The 22,050-nt window shown below is 41.5% G+C and overlaps 1 protein-coding gene across 1 annotated transcript in view; it reads left to right on the top strand.

Moving 5' to 3' along the window:
• Positions 1 to 14,931, top strand: part of LOC119542422 (28S ribosomal protein S31, mitochondrial-like) — a 28,062-nt gene extending 13,131 nt beyond the window's left edge. The window contains exons 5-7 of the mRNA XM_037847175.1: positions 1,370 to 1,449; positions 8,328 to 8,471; positions 14,631 to 14,931. Coding sequence (XP_037703103.1) covers positions 1,370 to 1,449; positions 8,328 to 8,471; positions 14,631 to 14,860 — 454 coding nt within the window. The 3' untranslated portion in view covers positions 14,861 to 14,931. The remainder of the gene's footprint in view (positions 1 to 1,369; positions 1,450 to 8,327; positions 8,472 to 14,630) is intronic.
• The last annotated feature ends 7,119 nt before the right edge of the window (positions 14,932 to 22,050 follow it).

Below are 22,050 nucleotides of genomic sequence, written 5' to 3'. Positions count from 1 at the left end.
AGCTAAAAACATAGGAAAGGGGTTTTTTGGATACGACTGTGTTAAAAAGCTGACTAAGCAATGTTGAATTACCAAGTTGTTCTCTCCTGCTCATACTTGGCAGGAATTACATGCGGGGTGATTGGCCGGGACAGCACAGGCCAGTATCCATAGCCAAAAATACACCCTGAACTGATTCCTTCTGTTGGAGTCTGAAGATGTGAGATACGGAGCACTGGCCTGGCTCGGAGCCCAGGCACTGCCACTTGCTAGTTCATAGCCTCCCTCAGTCTCTGTTCTCCATCTGTAAAATGCTGATGGCAAAACCTTAAATGGTTTTCTTGAGGAAAAGAAAGGAAACACGTAAACTGCTTAGGAGCAAATGTTAGTTACCTTCCTTTCCTCTTTAGTACATTCCTCTTTTACGGTTCCATACTCTGGAGGGCCGCTAATCCTGTGAGTCATTTCCTCTTTACACTGAGTTCCTTTAATAAATCATCCTGTAGATCTGACCCCTAGTTGAGGGAATGCTGAGTAGAGAGAAGAATACAAGGTGTTACCGACAGTTCTGGAGCATAAATACCTTTGTTTGCAAAGACATGGGTCCTGGAGGAGGAAAGCTTATATGATTTGAGATCACTTTATCTAATTTTAATATGGTATTTACATTTCTTCAGTTGGTTTCATGTAGTAGAAAAAAGTAATTTGGTCCATAAAATAATTCAAAATTACTTTTGAAACTAGTCTTCCAGTTTATAAACTGGTTTTTAATATGCCATAATTTTATTCATATGAGTATGAATTGATGCATAAAGCAGTGATTAAAATATACAAGGTAAAACTACCTGTGAACTCTGACATTAATTTCAATAGTTAATTAAAAGCAGTTTTATAAATAAAGATAATTATTTTTAAATTGCAGAATGCTTTATAAATTAGAGTGTTTTGATTTACATGTGCAATCTTTTATAATTTGTAATTCAGCATTGTAGTGTTTTCTGCCCTGAAACTAAGACAAATGTTGACTTTAATAACTTCTAATTTCGCATATTTTGATAGCTTTCCACAATATTAAATTCTATGATACCTTAATTTGAAATGGAGCAAATAAAAATTGTGGCAAATTAAGCTAATATTTTCAATTAGATATAGAAATTAAACAATTTTAACTGGTCTGATGTATTATGAAGCAAACATTTAAGTACCTATGTTCCTATTTTTAGTTGTCCTAAAAATATGGCAAATTAGTTATAATGCCTGATGTGAGTTAGTGGAATTATTTTTAATTTCTACACTGAATATTTCATCTAAAAATGTTTTTCTCATATAGAATTTATGGTTGATAGTATAAAAAAAATATTCATTAAAATATGTTTTTTTTCTTTTTTAGTTTTAAGAAAAATATATTCAAGGGGAAGAGACTTAATATTTTTGATATTAAGGCAATTACTGAAGAGATACCTGAAGCAGGTTTGTTAAGAAAAGAATAATGATGTTTTTCAGGTGGAGAAACATTCCATCTTTCAAATACATCCTTAATGTTTTCATTGCAGGAAAGTCAGGTGTTTTAGTAAATCTCTCTGTCCTAATGACTGCAATCAGTGAGTCTTGGTCAGGTTTCCCCTGCAAATGTTACATCCCACGAGACAAAGGGCGGTAAGTACTACTAGCCAGATGAATCCAGAGCCATAGATTAAGTACTGATTTGGGTTAGAACATCAATAATCACCATTTGCAACTGTCCCCACTCCCCCACCCCCCACACCCTTATACTAAGGTAAATAAGTTGTGATTCCTGTCAGTAGGCAGCTCACTATCGGTAAGAGAAGATAACATTTATAGAAGTTACTGACTCAAAGTGACGTGATTGTTCAGAAGATGGCAGGAGGAGTATTCTGGGTGTATATTTAGCATTAGTGTGTTTGGGTAGGAAGTCAAATAGTCCCCTCTTATTTGACATTAAATTTGGTTTACTGATAAATAAACTCTCAATACAAATGGTCTCTAGCTTACAAGTGACTTGTGATCCTAAAGATTGTAAATTAGATTTTTGGAACTTGGTAGAAACAATGTTATGTAAATAGTTTGGATTCCTAGGCCAGCCTAAAATTGCTCATTTAATCTTTACATCAGTTACTCATATAAACATCTGATTTTCCCACTACTTTATAAACTCCTTGATATTAGTGGTTAGGTCTCATTCATGTTTGTATACCTTATAGTACCTAGCCAAGTGATTTACACATAGAAAGGATTATCTTAAATCTTAACCCCATTTTTCAACAAATTGAGCCTTAAAGTATATATCCATCGAGGAAAGGAGTTCCTTCAATAAATATTTGTTCATTTGAACTGAAGATGAAGCTGAGAAAATAACCCCTTCTTGTATTATAAAAAGTGCATTCTGTTGGGTACAATGAAAAGAAAGCATAAAATATGTAATCATGGAGAATGGATCACCTCTTTCTTCTGTTTAAAATGGCATCCGTTAAGCTTGCTTCAGAAAGGGAATTTGTCAGGACAGCTGCTATTGTCAATCTAATGAACAACCAGGAGGTACTTGGATTCTTGGATTTTTAATCTGAAATTTTATTCCTAGGACAGAAGTTAGTTGGCAAGGAAGCAGTGCTGTTTTGAATCTATTATGTACCCCAGAAAAGCCATGGTTTTTTAATCCAATCTTGGGGCAGACCTATTGTGGTTGGGACCTTTTGGTTAGTTTATTTCATGGAGATGTGACCTGGCCCGTTCAAGGTAGGTCTTAATTGGTTTACTGTAGTCCCTAAGAGAACTGAGGGGAAGAGAAAGAGAGAGCCAGAGCTGACACAGACACAGATGTTTGGAGATGCAGCCAGAAATCCCCGGGAGATGCTAAGCAAGGACTCACAGAAATAGCCAGAACCTGGAGACAGCCAAGGGAAGCCAAGAGATGAAATCCAGAGTTTGCCCTGGAGAGGTTAAGTGAGGTCCCATAGATGCTTAGAAAGAGAAAGGCACTGGAATCAGAAGCTGAAAGCAGTACAACCTGGGAGAAAAGGACGAGCAGATGCCAACCAAGTGCATCTTCATATTCTTTTATAAAATTCATAGAATTTCAGTGTTTCTGTTCTGGTTTGCTGAAGCTGACAGAAATGCATTATACCAGAAATGGATTGGCTTTTACAATGGGGGTTTATAAGTTCACAAATTTACAGCTCTAAGGCCATAGAAGTGTCCAAACCAAGGCATCAACCAGAGGATACCTTCAATGAAGAAAGATCGATGGTGTCCAGAACACCTCTGTCAGCTGGGAAGGCACTTGGACCAGCAAACCAGAATGGAAACATTGAAATTCTATGAATTTTATAAAAGAATAAAATGATTATATGCTAATAATGAAAATGAACAAAGTTATGTGATTGTTTAACTCCATTAGCTATACATATATGAGTCTAAAGAAGGTCTTATGTTCCCTATTAAATACAAGGATAGAACACTGTGGAAACTTACATTTAGTAATTGTTCACTGGTGTTTACCCAGTACCTGCAACAACACCTGACATATAGTTGGCATTCCTTAATTATTGACTGAATGAATGAATGCATTCCTCTGCTCCGTGATTCCTACCTCTCACTCCCACAGAGCTGCAACCAAGGATATAGTCATAGGCCCTCTTGGTTATCCTAGAGTAATCCAGAGTTGAGAGTCTTAATTAAACATAATTTAATGGAAAGAGATTTGGTTGGGTGGATCTGGATTCAAATTAAGATTCTGCTACACTGACCTCTCTGAGCTTCTGTTTCTCCACCTATCAAATGGGCTAGAACATCTCAAGAATTAGATGAGCTAATCTAGGAAAAGTATCAGGTACAGTACCTGGAAGACAGCAGACGTTCAAAAAGTAGTGCGGCTATTAGCAAGTATACCACTGCTAATAGTGGGGAGACAGGCTGGCCAGTGTGCACTGTTTGAATACATTGTTATCTTACTGTTATGATGACTTTGTAAACACGGGCAATTGAATAATTAAACGTAATTGCTGTGATCTTTTCGGCTTCAAATGTTCTAGGTCAGCATTCTTAAATCCACCAATCAGGGTGTGATCCTTTGTGTTCGTACACATAAAAGCTTGTAGAAACAGAAAAAGCAAAGCAGGTGAAATAAGCCTTACATGGGTAGAAGAATAAATGAGCTATTAGTTGGGCTAGTTTAGGGGCTTGGCAGAGTGTGGTAAAGAGGCAAAAGATTGAATCATATGTGACCTATACCTTTGACCCAGAAATTTCATTCCTAAGAATTTATTTTAAAGAAGTATTTGCAAAATTCTAACTATAAGGATGTACAGCATTTAAAAGAGGAAACGTGTAAGTGATCACGGTGTTCAACGATAGGAATTCACTGAGTGTGATACATTTAGGTAATGGAGCATGCAGGCAGCCCTTATCAAGTGAAAAAGGAGGTCACCAAATGATATGATCCTAATTTATTTAGAAAGCAGTACCACACAGAAAAGAAAAAAATTAGATCATAAAAGTTTGGGGAAAATGAAAAAAAATCACAAAGTTTTGGAAAAATATAAAGGGTAAAATTTTAGGGAAAAAAGTGGGTTAAAGGATAGATATTTGTGGGACTCATTTACTTTTTTTATATAACTTTAGTGAACTATAATTTATGTGCAACAAACTGCACACATTTAAAGTGTACAATTTGATGTGTTTTGAAAATGTGTACCCATGAAACATCCACCACAGTCAAAGTCCTGAACTTCCCCCTCAGGTGTTTCCTCGTGCCCCTTTGCAATCATAAATTTCAAAAGCAAGTGAGTGGAGAAAGGTGGTGGAAGAGGTGAGGTGGAACGGACTTTTCCTCCGTGAAAGTAACTAGAAAGGGGCCAGAGGACACCAGGGACTGCGGTTTCAGGGTGGGAGTGGCCATAGAAGGTCCCCCCAGGACATGGAGGGGACACCAACAAAAATGGAGGCGAAACGTCGGCTGGAGGGACCTTGTGAGTGTGTTACCATTGGATGTCCTGGCTAGCAACATCAAAACCGCCAAGAGAGTGAGCAGTGGCTCTCCACTCCCATGCACCTACCTTGACAGTTTGCTGGAGGGTGATCCCCACAGCCGGACATCAGGGAGCTCCTGTGAGGGAACCCAGTCGGTGGTGTTTGCTGTCCCCTCATGGAAGTTGGGGATGGTTGCAGCGGTGAGAAATGGGGAGGGGAGAGGCGCCATGCCGGTGATCAGGAGCCCGTCTCACACCCCAGAGACTCACAGGCAGATGGCAGGCAGAGAACCAGCAGGCAGGGCCCACATTCCACCTGTGGGGTGCCCTTGGTCAGGCTGCTTGCCTTCCTGCTCAGGCCTGCATCGTAGCCGCGGGATAGGCATTCCCCGCTGCACATGAAGATCTGGTGCACTGATTGGTGCGCCGCCTAGTTTGGACTCTGCCCGCTGCACAGAAGTTCCATGAACACTGACTTGAGAGTGCCACCTGCAGGTAGGTTAGGGAAACTGCACTTCAGTAAACCAAATTATATATAAATGATCAAATAATTCTGCACTTCCCAAAATAACCCTAAAAGGCAAGTAAATACCCCAAAGCCAACAGAAAATTACAAAGCACTTGAAGGATCCGGAAGATACAGACAAGCCAAACCAACAAATTGAAAAGCCGTAAGAGACAAAATTTGGAGCAGTTAATTAAAGAAGTACAAACAAATCTCCAAAACAATTTCAACGAGATGGCTAAAGACAAACGAAATCAAGAAGACTATATGAACATAAAGAATTTGAAAGAAGAATTAAAAAAAATAGCAGATCTTATAGAAATAAAAGACCCTGTGGGTCAAATTAAAAATATACTAGAGACATAATAGATTTGAATAGGCAGAAGAAAGGATGAATGAACTTGAGGGCAGAGGAATTGAATGTGAGCACACAAAAGAACAAATGGGGAAAAAAGTTAAAAAATTTGAAATGGATTTCAGAGAAATGATGGACTACATGAAGTGAACAAATATAATAATCATTGGTGTCCGCTATAATGGTACAGCCACTCTGGAAGACAGTTTGGTGGTTTCTCAGAAAACTAGGTATTGAATTACCCTATTGTCTGACAATTCTACTTTTCGGTATATACCCAGAGGATACGAAAGCAGTGATCCGAACAGACATTTGTACACCAGTGTTCATAGTGTCATTGTTCACAATTGCCAAGAGATGGAAACAATCCAAGTGTCCTTCAAAAGACGAGTGGATAAACAAAATGTGGTATATACATATGATGGAATACTGTGTAGCAGTAAGAAGGAACAAGGTCCTGAAACATGACGACATGGGTGAACCTTGAAGACAAAATGCTGAGTGAAATAAGCCAGACACAAAAGGAGAAATATTGTATATTACCACTAATGTGAACTCCATGAAAAATGTAAAATAAGTGTCTTATAATGTAGAATATAGGGGACCTAGAGATAGTGAAGGGGCAATGATAGCCTAATGCACAGATATGATAATGAGAGTGAACTTAATGGTATGGGAATGGTCAGGTGTGACTGTGGTTCGTTAATAGGATTATAAGTATCAATGACTCATTGAAGGCAAACATGTTTGTAAATGGTTGTTTAAAAGCATGTAACACACAGAGTAGCACCACAAACCTAAATAAGGGTTAGCATGATATACTTGTAAGATATGACACTTGTTGTACAGAGGGTTAACAACAAAGTGGTATATGGAAAACCTATCCATGACATATTAAAGACTTTAATAGCAATATGTTGCCACCACTACACTCATACTAGGGATGAATATTTAGCTGCTGATAAAAGCTCTGGGATGTATTGTATTACGATAATTGTTTAAAGTTGCAAGGGATGAGGATTGTAAAACTAATTGAAGATAATGTAAGAAACTGACCATTTAGCTTGGGATAGAATATCCCTATGAACTCTCTGAACAATGTAAAATCAATGTCTTATAATGTAGAATATTGGGGACCTAGTGATAGATAGTACCTAGTTGGCAAATGATAATCTAATATGTTCAGATATGTAAATGATGCTGAACTCGAAGGTATGGTAATGGATAGGGGTAGCAGTTGTTAATGGGATTGTAAGTATCAGAGCTGTATTGAAGGCAAATAAGATTGAAAGGGGTTTAAAGGCATGTTTCCACAGGTGAGCACCACAAATATAGATATATGCTTGCATGGTATACTTCTAAGTTATGACACCAGAACAGAGAGAGTTGACAACAGAAGGGTATGTGGGAAAAATCTATATATTGCATACTAGGGACTATAATAGGTATAGCATACTAGTATTACACAAATACTAGGTGTTGTAGTTTGCTAATGCTGCTGGAATGCAAAACACCAGAAATGGATTGGCTTTTATAAAAGGGGGTTTATTTGGTTACACAGTTACAGTCTTAAAGCCATAAAGTGTCCACCAACAAAGGGTACCTTCACTGGAGAAAGGCCATTGGCATCCAGAAGATCTCTGTTAGCTGGGAAGGCACGTGGCTGGTGTCTGCTTGCTCCTAGATTGCGTTTCAAAATGGCATTCTCTAAAATGTCTCTCGGCTTGTCTGCTCCTCTCTCTAAGCATTTGTGCTTCCTTGCTTCTTTCTCCCAGAGTATTTCTGTCTGAGCATCTGGTGGTTCTCTCTGGGGCAAACTCAGGGCTTCATCTCTTAGCTTAGCATCTCCAAGCATCCTTCTGTCTGCATCGCCAAGCATCTCCGATCATCTCTAAGCATCTCTCTTTGCTCCAGCTCCAGATTTCTCTTAAGTAGTCCCATGAATCAAGACCCATCCTGAATGGGCGGGGTCCACCTCCATGGAAATAACTTAATCAGAGGTTCCACCGCAATCAACAGATTAATCAGTCTGCCCCCACAAGATTGCATTAAAGAATATGGCTTTTTTGGAGAACATAATATATCCAAACAGGTACACTAGTCCTGTTCTTCACAGACTCTCAAAGTAAAGATAATAAACAGGCTGTAGTTTAAAGATAAAAATCACGCTGTATAAAATTATCCACCCTTAGAAAAATCCTTAAATAAAATTCAAATTCCTTTTTTCCTTTCCAGTGGCTGGGGCAGTGATGCTTCAAGGCTGAATACCTGTCATTGTAATAAAACAAAAGTTAAGGCTTAGCAATCGTAGTAACATGTATTACTTGTCATTTTCATTGTGATTTTAGCCCTCAATGAGTGATCTTTCATTATTTGGGTACTGTTTAGTTATATGAGTGTTAAGGTCTGAAAATGTAGTATCAATTAAGACTTGATTGTCACATTTTGAGAAAGAAATATATTTACATTGACTTGTACTTATTTGAAATGTTTTATTATGCAGAAACATCACCTTCGCTTTGGGATGTGGAATTTGCTAAGCAGTTAGCCTCAGTGAATCAACAGCCCTTTCAGAACGGTTTTGAAGAAATGATCCAATGGACAAAAGAGGGGAAACTCTGGGAATTCCCAGTTAACAATGAAGCAGGTAGGTTTTAACCTCAGAGGTTTTGTAAAATTAATTGATTGACTTTATTTCTGGTAGATGTTCAGTTTTGTAGTCTAGATTTTTACATGAATTTCAAAAGGTTGTGTAAACATGGTGTCATAAACATGCTGCCAGTGTTTTATAAAAGACTGTTGAAATTTTATTTAGTTCTAGATGTCTGGTAAGGAAAATGAAGAAATAAAATTTTACAGCACAAATGCATCGGGAATCTTACAATATTAAAGTGTTGAGAACCACAAATGATGACAGTTTGCACAGATTACCTGGTGAATCTTTGAATACACTAATTACTGAGTTATGTGAATGAATAGACATCAATTTTGCTGAAACTTAAAACTCTTAAAGTCTTATGTTGTTTTTTATTCATAAAACATTGCATTAAGTTGTAAGGTACTTATATAAGCCACTCAAAGCAAAACTATTAGGAGATTGGAATTCTTTAGAAATCTTTGGCTGTATAATCTAGATGCTTTGAATGGTAATAGACTATTATGCCCTTTCCTGAGGATTTTCCTGGAGATCTTACCTCTTCCTCGAGTAAAAGGAAAAAGGTAATGGGATGCTATGCTATTTATTTTTCTGTGGCACCCATGTTGTCATCAAGTAAGGATTTCCATTGGATTTTATAGGTGCATTTTCAGTTAGGAGAGATCCATTTGCTTTTATGGTAAGATGCAAACACCAAAATAAGTCTTAGGAAGACATAATCCATATTTTAACCTTTGCAGTATTCTGTCACTATAATACTTTAATTTTTGATAACCTCTTGTTTATTTGGGTTAATGAGTGGATTGGAAGTTTAAATATCAGAAATACTTACTTGTATCTCCTTAAAGTATTACCTGCTATAAGAAAGACTTCAGAGACTTACATACTCTTTAGCAAATTCTTAATGTTATGTATATTCAGATGATAATAGCCAGTGATATAATATGATGTGTTTTAAGTATTACATAACATGTCTGTTTCTTAAAGTATTTCAGTTTCTTTATTCCAAAAGGTATGAGGGTATGGGAAAAAGACCAAAGGCTTTTTAGTTGTGCAAACCTGAGTACAGATTGCAGTTCTGTCAGTTATTAGCCATTTGCCTTTGAAAGAATTATTTAACCTTCTTGGCTCAGTTTTCTTATCTGTAAAACTAAAACTACTTCTTGGGGAGAATATTTGAATTAAGAAGTTACTGAGTTGCTCAGCACAATTTATATGAAGAAATGTTAGAATTCTAAAAAGAGCAGAAAACCAGCAAAATACAGTGTGTGATTTTTTCCCTTTGCTAATGCTGCTGTTATGCAAAATGTCAGAAATGGATTGGCTTTTATAAAGGGGATTTATTAGGTTACGAGTTTACAGTTCCAAGGCCATAAAAGTATCTAAACTAAGGCTTCAACAAGAGCCTTCACGGAAGAAAGGCCGATGGCATCCAGAACACCTCTGTCAGTGAGGAAGGCATGTGGCTGGCATCTGCTGGTCCTTTGCTCCCTGGTTGTGTTTCAAAATGGCTTTCTCCAAAATGTCTCTGGCTTCTGTCTGCTCCTCTCACTAAGCACCTGTGCATCCTAGCTTTTTCTTCCAGAGCGTTTTTCTGTAAACATCTGGGGATCCTCTCTTAGCTACTCCGGGGCAGACTCTGGGCTTAGCATCTCCAAACATCTTTCTGTCTGCATCTCCAAGGGTCTCCAAGTGTCTGTGTCAACCTTGAATTCTCTTAAGCAATCCATTGAATCAATCAAGGTGTTGGTAGGATCCACACCTACATGGAAATAATCTAATCAAGGGTATCACCCACAGTTGGGTAAATCACATCTCCATGGAAACAGTCACTCAAGAGGTTGCACCCTAATGAAGACTAAAAGGTCTGGCCCTACAAGATTGCATTTGCATTAAATAACAGGGCTTTTCGGGGGGGGGGGGGGGGGTGAGAACGACATAATATATCCAAACCAGCACAATATTCTTTGACTTATTTTTCTGTTAGGTTGTTTGTTCTATCCGTGTCAATGTTTTGTAGAGTTTAAGCCATCAATTGTTATATATATATTGGAAATATTTTCTCCCACTCTCTTTTCTTTCTTTTTAAATTAATGTGATTTCTAAAATCATAGTAATCAAATAGTACCATAGGCTTATAGTATAAACCAGTTCTTTCCCCACCCATCAGGTCTGCTCTCAGAGCCAATCTCTTTCAACCTTTTGCTCTGTTTTGTTTTGTTTTTTTATTTTATTTTTTATTTTTTTTAGAATTCAGATTTTATTCTATTACAATGGGAAACTATTTTTTTATTGTGAATTTTAACATGTATACATAACTTTCAAAGTACAATTTAACAAGTAGTTAGCAAATTTCAAATAATATGGGTCACTCTTCCACAACTTCAGCTATTTCCATTATTGTAAAATATAACATGTATACAAAAAGTTGTTAACTTTCAGTGTACAGTTTAACAAGCAGTTATATAGTTAAGTACAAAAATTGTTATGGGTTATGGTTCCACAATTTCAGTTCTTTCCTTATTATGCAATATAGGGTATATACAGAAAGGTGAAGACTTTCAAAGCAAAATTCAATGGGTATATACAGAAAGGTGAAGACTTTCAAAGCAAAATTTAATGAATAGCTATAGAGCAAATTTCAAAGGATGTTTATAGGTTACGATTCCACCATGTTATTTTCCTCCTTCCAGCCATTCCAACACCCCAGCATCTACATATGTATAAGTTTCAGTATTCATAGATCTTTGTTACATCTTATCTTGTTTGTTGCTACCGCTTCCTCCCACTTAATCTCTTTCTCCATCTAAAGGGGTGTCTAGGCAGTGAGCACACTAACTTGTTCATATTGAAAAGGGGGTGTGGACACCATGGGGAGGGGACTGCATCTGGTTGTTGTTCTTAAAGAGGCTGTTGCCTCTGGGTTTTAGGAACTGTCTGGCATAGGAACACTCTGGTGGGTTTAAGTTTCTGAGAGAGAAACTGAGCGAGTATTTACAGAATCTCAGGTAGGGACCTAGGTATTTGGGGACTACTATTTGTAAGGGCATGGCATACTGTGGCCATTTGGAATGTCTCGCTGGAGCTTGCATAAGAGAAACCTCCAGGATAGCCTCTCGACTCTATTTGGGATCTGTCAGCCACTGTGACCTCCGCTTGTTACCTTTCCTTTTTTCCCACTTTTGGTCAAGTAGGCATTTTCAGTCCCTCACTGCCAGGGCCTGGCTCCTTCCTGGACGTCATGTCCTGTGTTCCCGGGGAGAGTCATTCCCCTGGGGGTCATGTCCCTCGTGGTGGTGGTGGTGGCTGCATGAATTTATTTGCCGAGTTGGGCTTAGAGAGAGAAAGGCCACATCTGGGCAACAGAAGAGGTTCCCTGTAGGTGCCTCTTAGGCATAATTATAGGAGGCCTCAGCCTCCCGTTTACAACCCTAAGTTTCACAAGAACAAGCCTCAAGTTGAGGGCTTGATTTGTTAAATAGTATTTTCCTAATTTCACTTAATATATATGCTATTCCAAGCTAAATGGTCAGTTTGTTACATTATCTACACTTAGTTTTACAATCCTCATCCTTCTCAACTTTAAATCATTACCATAACATAATACATCCCAGAGCTCTTATCAGCTGCTAATTATTCATCCCTAGTATGAGTGTAGTGGTGGTAAGATACTCCTATTAAACATAGTCTTTAATATGTAATGGGTAGTTTTTCCATGTACCACTTTGTTGTTAACCCTCTGTACAACAACAGTGTCATATCTTATAAATATATCATGCTAACCCTTATTTAGGTTTGTGGTGCTATTCTGTGGGTTACATGCCTTTAAGCAACCATTTGCAAACATGTTTGTTTTCATTGAGTCATTGATACTTATAATCCCATTAATGAACCATAGTCACACCTGACCATTCCTGTACCATTAAGTTCACCCTCATTATCATATCTATACATATAAGGTTATCATTCCCCCTTCACTAGCTTCTGTCTATCTCTAGGTCCCCTATATTCTACATTATAAGACACTTATTTTACATTTTTCATGGAGTTCACATTAGTAGTAACATACAATATCTCTCCTTTTGTGTCTGGCTTATTTCACTCAGCATTATGTCTTCAAGGTTCATCTATGTTATCATATGTTTCAGGACCTTGTTGCTTCTTACTGGTGCATAGTATTCCATCGTATGTGTATACCACATTTTGTTTATCCACTCGTCTTTTGAAGGACTCTTGGCAAATGTGAACAATGCCACTATGAACATTGGTGTACAAATGTCTATTCATGTCATTGCTTTCAGGTCTGGATATATACCAAGAGGTGAGGTAGCTGGATCATAGGGTAACTTGATATCTAGTTTCCAGAGGAACTACCAGATTGTCTTCCAGAGTGGCTATACCATTATATACTCCCACCAGCAATGAATAAGAATTCCTATTTTGCCACATCCTCTCCAGCATTTGTAGTTTCCTGTTTGTTTGATGGCAGCCATTTTTATTGGTGTGAGATGATATCTCATTGTGGTCTTGATTTGCATCTCCCTAATAGCTAGTGAAGATGAACATTTTTTTCATGTGGTTTTTAGCCATTTGTATTTCCTCTTCAGAGAAATGTCTTTTCAGATCTTTTGCCCATTTTATAATTGCGCTGTTTGTACTACTGTCATTGAGTTGCAGGATTTCTTTATATATGCAAGATATGAGTCTCTTATCAGATACATGGTTTCCAAATATTTTCTTTCTAGGCTGTTTTCTCTTTGTTGTACAGAGTGAGTAAATTCTGTTCATCTCTCGTCAAGTTCATTCCTATAATAACCTCTATTTCCTTGCTGAGGTTGCTTTTTCATTTGTCTCAAATTACAAGTAATTTGTAATTGCTTGTGGAAGTGATTTTATGATGGCCACCCCAAAATCTTTGTCAGATAATTCCAACATCTGGCTCATCTCAGTGCTGGTGTCTGTCGATGGTCTTTTCTCATTTATACTATGATTTTCCTTGTTCCTGTCATGATCAGTGATTGGCATTTGCTGGTCCTTTGCTCCCGGGTTCTGGTTTCAAAATGGCTTTCTCCAAAATGTCTCTGGGCTTCTGTCTCTCTTAGCTTCTCTCTCTCAGCTCCTGTGTGTCCTTGCTTGTTTTCCCAGGGTGTTTCTCTCTAAGTGTCTGGGGATCCTCTCTTAGCTTCTCTGGGGCAAACTCTGGGCTTCATCTCTTAGCATCTCCAAATGGCTTTCTGTATCTTCAAACATCTGGGTCCGCATCAGCTCTTAGCTTCTCCCAGGGGCAAACTCTGGGTTATTTATCTTAGCTTCTGTCCAAAATGTTTCTCTTAGCTTCTCAGCTCCTTCTCTCCCTGAGCTCTTAAAGGATTCCAGTGATCTAAATAAGACCCATCTGGAATGGACAGGTTCACACCTCCATGGGAATGATCCAATCAGAAGGTCCCACCCTGACTAAAAGACTAATAAGTCTGTCCCCACAAGATTGCATTAAAGAATATGGCTTTTGTTGGGGGCATAGTAGATTCAAACCAGAACAGATAGTTTAATTGGCAATGGTTTGTTTTTTTTTTTTTCCTTTCTTCACAGAACATAAGTAATGGCAAGTCTTACAATTGATAGTTTGTACATTGTATGAAATATAGTTTCTGAAATTTTTTCTCTGAGCATGCACATCTTTATTTCTTTCAAGAAAACAAATGCATATTTTAGAAAAACATGTTCATTGTAGAAAAGTTGGTAATTGCAGGGAAAAAACCTGACTATACCATAGCAAAGTTTCTTTACATTTCAATGTATTTCCTTCTAATCTTTTAAAACATTCATTAGCAGTCATTGCAGCTACCCTTTGAACATTAACAGTATACCATGCAGTGTAAAACACCATTATATGCATTATATGTATTCAGTCTTCACAAAAGCTCCATGAAGAAGGTGTCCTTTGATCCTCTTTTTATGCTGGAGAAAGCCAATTCTCAGAGTTTATTAAATTGCCCAAAGTCACATAGTTGTTAAACTGGGAGGCAAACCGAGGTCTTGTTCCAAAGTTCATGCCTTTAACCATAGTATTTTTACCTCATTAATGCTAATTTTATGGTGTAGATTTGACATTCAAAATGATAATGTAAAATATTGTTTCTCACTTCCTAGGTTTCAATGATGATGGTTCTGAATTTCATGAACACATATTTCTGGATAAATATCTGGAGGATTTTCCAAAACAAGGACCAATTCGCCACTTCATGGAGCTGGTGACCTGTGGTCTTTCCAAAAATCCATATCTGAATGTTAAACAGAAGGTTGAGCACATAGAGTGGTTTAGAAATTATTTCAAAGAAAAGAGGGACATTCTAAAAGAAAATGACATACAATTCAATTGAAGGCCACGTAAATTTTTATTTCATGCTATTGAATATGGATACTATCACTAAAGAAAAAAATTTTACTAGAATTTTTCCTGTGTTTGTGGTAATTATTGCATCCAGTTTGAGTGGCATAAACATTAAAATTTTAAAAAATATATGCAGGCAAGAAAAATATTCTCTTGCATAGAGAAAAATCATCACAAAAAGAATACCTGAGAATTAGTCATAAGTTTAAGACAATTATATCTAATTTTTTCTTTTTATTCAATGACTATACTTCTTTGGAGTATAATTATGAGCCATATGCTATGTTATAACATTTGAGATGATTTGTATGCACAGAATATATATGCATTTATATATACACACCTATATATACCTGAAAATATATGTATTTACATTTTATATTGCACCCTAAGTTAATCACCCTTGCCTAAGTCTAGGTCACTGTAGAGAAGTAACCTTGTAGAAACAAAGGGCTTTTTCTAATCCCCTCTAGTACTTTAGGTCTTCTTTATGCCAAAGTCAGAACTTTGATTTTCCTTTCCAAGAGGCACAGCTAAAGAAAGAATACAGAAGAGTTGAAAGTCAAAGGGAAAAAATATATCTGGCCAATGTTAATCAAAAGAAAGCTGGTGTAGTTGTGTTGATAGAAAAATAGTCTGAAAGGCATTAGTAGGGATAAGTTCTACTTATCAGGAATGTTTAACAATTCGAAATTGGTATGCACCTAATAACATGCACTCAAAATGTACAAGGCAAAATATAAAGAAATAGACAAATCTACCATTATTGGTGAGCTTTTTAATGTATCTCAGTAATAGGTGATTCAGACAAAATAAATCAGGATATATATGTAATTAACAATTTTGACCTAATGGATATTTTTAGAATATTCTACCTAACAGCTGCAAATACACTCTTTTCATTTATAAATTTTATAAAATAAAAAATGTTTTATAAAAGACATAAAAGTTAAACACAAGCTTACCCATAAAGCATGTCTGAAAAATTCAATGAAACAGATCATGTTCTTTGAACACACAGCAGTTACGTTAGAACCCAGTGACTAGAAAGACCTCATATGTTCAGACATTACTTCCAACTTTACACATGGGGTCAAAACTGAACACTGTGAATCAAAACTTGAGGAATGCAGCTGAAGTAGTACTTAGAGGAAAATAACATGTTAAAAAAGAAAGGCTGGAGCTTATTGAACTTCCAACACTTGGGAAGCCAGTGCAGCCTCTGGGGTCTCTCCGGGCCCGCGGCACGGGTTCTGCCGCCCCTGGTAGCCTCACGGCGGACCTTTCCCGAGGGAGCCCCCAGGCGCCGGCCCACACAGGTTGTCCCCTGGCCATGTGTAGGACAGGGACCCGTGGCCACATCCAGTGTCCCCATCTCGAGTTAGGGTGAAGGAGAGGTGGTGTGTTCATTTTCTGGGTATTGCTGACAGGGCGACACAGGAATGAGACACGGACACAAAGCTAAGAATTAAGGGAGCAGGGGGCCCACTCGCATCTCGTGCTAAGTGGACGACAATGCAGCCTTGCTCCAGCTATTTATTTCAGAAGATCAGGTGTATATGCTAAAGGTGCTCAGGTGGGGGAGAGCCCGCCAGAGACCTATGTTTACATCAGGTGAATACAATCTAGGTTTAAGACAATGGTAGTCACAAGACACACATCTTTACAGGGCGGGCCTGCATGGCATTCTGTACAGGCCTGCGGCTCAGCATTCCAAGCCACCACCCCAGATATGCCTCAGGCAACATGGAAGACTCAGTTTCCCACATCTGGGGAGACAGTCTCCATGACAGTTAAAGCTTTGGGGAGAGTGACAATGAGCTGGACCCGGTGGCTTGAGTGGCCCAGGAGAGGCCTGAGTCACATCCTGTGCTGGTGGTCAATGTTCCGCCCTCAGGATGCTAAGACCGTACCTGGATGCCAGAAACTGCTGTTCTGACTTCCCCACACACCTGGCCACTCCCTGGTACCCTTTAGTGCCCTCTTGTTGGCTGAATGTCACGGAAATCCTCCAAACCCTCTGCAGAAGCATGGATGGGAGCTGGCTGGCTGGAAGGCTCTGGGCAACAGGTTCCCTTCACCCAACCCAGGTGCCTCCTCTCCCTTGTTCAATAAGGCTCCCAAAACGTCCCCAGCTGCAACTCTGCACCCACCCGTGCAACACCTGCCAGGACCAGCCCCAGACCCCATCTGCCTGGAGAGCCCCAGAGACAGCCCCCAGCTGGTCTGAGCCTTTTGGAGACATTGCAAGTCCACTCCCGGAGCCAGAACTAGGTCCTGCTGGCTGGGGAGCCTCCCAGGTTGGCCTTTCCCCTGACAGGTAGTTCTCAGTGGGACAGGTGGTCGGGGATAACTGGAATTCTTTTCCCAGGCCCCTTGGTGAGCGGAATGCAGCCCTGCTGACCCTTCATGCCAGGGCACCCTGGGAGGACACTCGAGTAAACACAGCCGTCCTCCCTTGGGCTCCTGGCAAGAAAAGGTGATCCTTAGCTCAGGTGCCCTTCCTTCCTGCAGAGTGTGGCTGTTTTTGAGCGCCATCTGGCAGACGTGTTGTAGATTGTCTTCAAATTCAACAGGATGTTCTCAGTGAGAACTTTGTTTGGAAGAAGTATCAACTACACTGGTTGACCTATTAGGATGTGGACCACATGGCCAGATTCCAGTGTATACATGTAGAGTTAGGGTGAGGATTAGGTTTAAGTTTATCGTTAGAGTTAAGGACAGGAGTAAAGTTAGGGTGATGGTTGCAAATAGTTTTCCTCAAATTCTCCAAGTCCCCTTCTGGAGGGACCCACTGACATATGAGCCTGTCTCTTGAGATTGTTCCCTTGACATTGGATGCAGGAGCCAGTTCTGTGGACACTGAGGAAGGGATCTCATATACAACTTAGATTGCTCACCAGGTCAACAGATAAGCCTCCAGAAATTTTCAGTCCCACTTTCAATTTTCTGGGGTATTCTGAGCCCCTTTTCAGGATCTGAGGGCACATGATGCATCACAAAACTTTCTCATGTCCACGTTTGCTGATGGAAACTGCTGGAGTCCGACTTGGAGCCCGGAGATCTGGGGTCCCGCAGGCCCGGAGGTCTGGTCTGGATCCTGGTTGTTGCTTCTTGGTTGTGGGAACATCCTGAGGATTTTTCAAGCCCCATCATGTACCAGCCTGCCTGGGAGGCTCAGAGGGGAATGAGCCTCTGGGTAGTTTTCAAAGTCCCACTCAGTGGCCTGGACTAGACCCTGCTAACGGGAGAGGCCGGGGGAGGCCTTTCCTGGCCCCGCCTCTGAAACCTGCGGAGGACCCGCAGATCCCGCACACCTTGTGCCTGCAGGGAGGCCTTGGTGCGGTGCCTCCAGATCAGCAGCCGGCCCTGCCGGGATCCGGTGGTTCAGGGTGCTTCTGAAAATATTTTCACAGGCTCCTTCAGCTCCTGGGGTCTCGATGAACCTGCTTTGAACGTGGAAGGGGCGAGGTGGACCTAAACTGAGCAGGTAGGCGGGTTGTCAGGCGGAGATAGTGCCTGGAGGTGCGTTCCTAGGCTTCGGGTCGGGAGGTCGGCGCCCCCGACGCTCTCCCGGCAGAACCCCCCGCCCACCTGGGTGGGTACATGCAGAGCAGGGGGTCCTGCAGCACCTGGGCGAGCCCCGCCTGGAATCTGCCCGCCACCTCGGAGGCAGCGCCCCTCTTCACCCTCTCCGCACTCCTGCCTCCTGGCCCCAGCCCTGGATTCCTGCAGGGTCGAGCACCCACCCCCGACTCCCGGGGTCAGGGGTGCACATGTGCATAAGCGCAGGAAGCCCCTTGCGCCAGGGACGGGGCCACGCTGCCAAGGAGAAGCCCAGGTGTCCTGCCCCGGGGGCCGGAAGCGAGTGATTAGAGTCTATTGGTGCTTTGAGGGAGGGGCGGCCGCCAAGAACAATGAGCTCCAGGTGGGGTGAGGCTGCGGGGCGCCAGGTAGGTGGGGCCGGGGGCGGGGGGAGGCAATGGGAAGCCGCCGCGGTGCTGCTCTTCTTCCCTGACTGCGGGATGGACGGAGGAGGAAGACGGAGCCGCCGCCACTTCACCTGCCACACCCGTCACCTGCCACACCTGTCCCGACGTCGCCGCGCCAGCCTCAAAGTGGGTCCCGCCGCCTCCCGCGTCAGCAACCGCAGGTCCATCCCCCTCCCCCCCGAAGCAGCCCCCCTGTGCTCCTTCCCCCGCACCCCACTTCCCATCTTCAAATACACAGAACGCAGATGCTCTCCCCATCACCAGGGCAAGCTCAGCCCCGGGACCTCCTGCGCGGCTCCCCTTCCAGCTCCCCCTTCCCGCCAGAGCGATCGTGTTCAGACCCAGGTGAGCTCCTCAGCCTCTGCACACGGGAGACCGTCGGGTTCACTCTCGCACTGGACGCCGCGGACCCATCGTCCCCTCTCTGTTTAAACATTACAGTATTTACAGTTCCAGCCCCCCCTTCATCCTGCTTCCCTGTTTACTTTTTCCCATAGGACTTATTGCTTTCCATGGACACCAGGATGTCCTACTGTGTGCACAGGGTCCACACAATCACGGGAGACACCCCAGGGACACTGGGATGTCCTACTGTGTGTACGGGGTCCTCGCAGTCAGGGGAGACCCCCCCCCCAGGGACACTGGGATGTCCTACTGAGTGCACGGGGTCCTCGCAGTCAGGGGAGACCCCCCCAGGGACACTGGGATGTCCTACTCAGTGCACAGGTCTTCGATGTCCAACCATGAGGATGGGAAACTGGGCTGTGTGTCCTGCTCATCTGTCCTCCCACTTCGTCCTGCCGTGGTCACCCCAACCCCAAAGCAGGACCTCGCTCTCAGCCCTTTCACCTCCGGAGCCCCAGGTTGCAACATCTCTCGGGGTGCTTGTGAGGCCTTTGATCCCCGAGCAAACTTGGTCAGCATGTGCTCTGCGTCCTTCCTAGGGTGCTGGCCCTCTGCAGCCTCTGGCACCCTGAGTGGCCCCTGTGCTGCGCCAGGACCACCACCTGCCACTTGGACCCCCAATGCCATGCCCACCCTGTGGACCCCCGCTACCCTTGGCCACTGACCCTGCCTGCAACCAGGATACCCACTCAGGACCCACGGGCTGGTCTTGTCCTCCAAGTCTCCATGGCCTAGCCCACTGGGAGCAGGTATGCTGGGCACCCTCCTCCCCAGGGCAGGCTGCAAACCGGGACTGGAGCTAGGGGGCTGGGGGTGGGCGGGGTGGTTACAAGTGCAGCGGGCTCTGCGCAGCGCTGGCTGAGGCCGCCTCAGGGCTCGATGTCCCTGGAGGACGCCCCCCTGTGCCGGCTACTTCGCCCCCTTCCTCTCCCCAGCATCCTCCTCTCCTCCCTGGAACGCTCGGGGCCAAGTGTCGTCCTGGGTGGACATCCGGGCACTCCTCTTGTGCGCCTCTGTCTCCTCTGCTTTCTCCTCCCCTCACATTCCAGATCCAGGTCCTTCAGCTCTTTCCATCCCCTGCTGCCCCCTCCCTCCCTTACCTCTTGCCCTCCTCCTTCCCCTTCCTTTCCCCTCCCTCCTTCCTTCCCTCCCTTCCCTGCTTTTCACTGAGAGTCCTCTGCCTACCACTAGCCCGCAGCCCCCTCACTGGCCCCCAGTTATCCATTCTTCCCCCTCTCTCCACACGCCCATGGCCCTGGGTTGCGTCTGTAAAATGGGGTTTTTATTAACCTCAGATAAAATAGACTTTAAATGCAAGGATGTTATGAGAGACAAAGAAGGCCACTACATACTAATAAAAGGGGCAATTCACCAAGAAGAAATAACAATCATAAATGTTTATGCACCCAATCATGGTGCCACAAAATACATGAGACAAACACTGGCAAAACTAAAGGAAACAATTGATGTTTCCACAATAATTGTGGGAGACTTCAACACATCACTCTCTCCTATAGACAGATCAACCAGACAGAAGACCAATACGGAAACTGAAAAACTAAACAATCTGATATATGAATTTGATTTAACATACATATGTAGAACATCACATCCCAAATCACCAGGATACACAGTCTTCTCTAATGATCAAGGAACTTTCTCCAGAATACACCATATGCTGGGACATAAAACCAGCCTCAATAAATTTTTTAAAAAATTGTAATTATTCAAAGCACATTGTCTGACCACAATGGAATGCAATTAGAAGTCAACCATCAGAGACTTAGAAAATTTGCAAACACCTGGAGGTTTAACAACACACTCCTAAAATAAATGGTTTATAATATAGAATGTAGGGGAACTAGCAACAGAGAGCAATTAATGAAGGGGGAACGATAACCCAATAAGAACAGATAAGCTATTGTGGGCAAATTTAATGTTCTGAGAATGCCCAGAAATGACTATGGTTTGTTAATCTTTAATGGGTATGGTAGGAACAAGTTCACAGAAATGTTGCTATATTAGGTTATTTTCTTGGGGTAGAGTAGGAACATGTTGAGAGTAAAGTAGTTATTTTAGGTTAGTTGTCTTTTTCTTACTCCCTTGTTATGGTTTGTTTGAAATGTTTTTTTTACTGTATATTTATTGTCCTTAAAATTTTTTTTTTGATATAGTTAATTTAAAAAAAGTTAATTAAGAGTTAATGACAATCAGTGTAATATATGATACTGGAGTGGATCTAAGAATGGAGGAGAAAAGCTCAAAGGGACATAAGGAAAAATTGGAATATAGAATTTAAACTTCATATCCGTATTAATTTTCTTGAGTTAACTGCAGTTAAGTTAATGACATAAGTGAATATCCTTGTTCGTAGGAAATGTACATGGAACTGCTATGAGTTCAAGGAGTGTGATATGTGCAACCTGCTCTCAAATGTTCAGAAGATGATAAATGGGTAGACAGATAATTGATAGAAAGATAATATATACAGTTGAAAGAAGAGGGGAAGGAGGGAGGGAGGAAGGAGAGAGAAAGGTACTGTAAAGGTAGCAAAATGTAAAATTGGTAGATACGGATATCTGGGGGTGGGGGGGTGTTGGAGTTCTCTGTATGGGGTTTGTATTGTATTTGCAACTGTCCTGTATGTTTGAAATTATTTCAAAATAAAAATTAAAAAAAAAAAAAATGTGTCCACAGCATCTAAATTACATGGTGAGTGGATGTGCATGAATCACCATTTTAAAAACAAAACACCCCGGAGCTGCCCTTGTCCGTCAGAAAC

The sequence above is a fragment of the Choloepus didactylus genome, chromosome 8, assembly GCF_015220235.1.
Source record: "Choloepus didactylus isolate mChoDid1 chromosome 8, mChoDid1.pri, whole genome shotgun sequence".
Taxonomy (NCBI): domain Eukaryota; kingdom Metazoa; phylum Chordata; class Mammalia; order Pilosa; family Megalonychidae; genus Choloepus; species Choloepus didactylus.
Note: the sequence above shows the minus strand (reverse complement) of the source record. Positions and strands in the feature narration are given on the sequence as shown.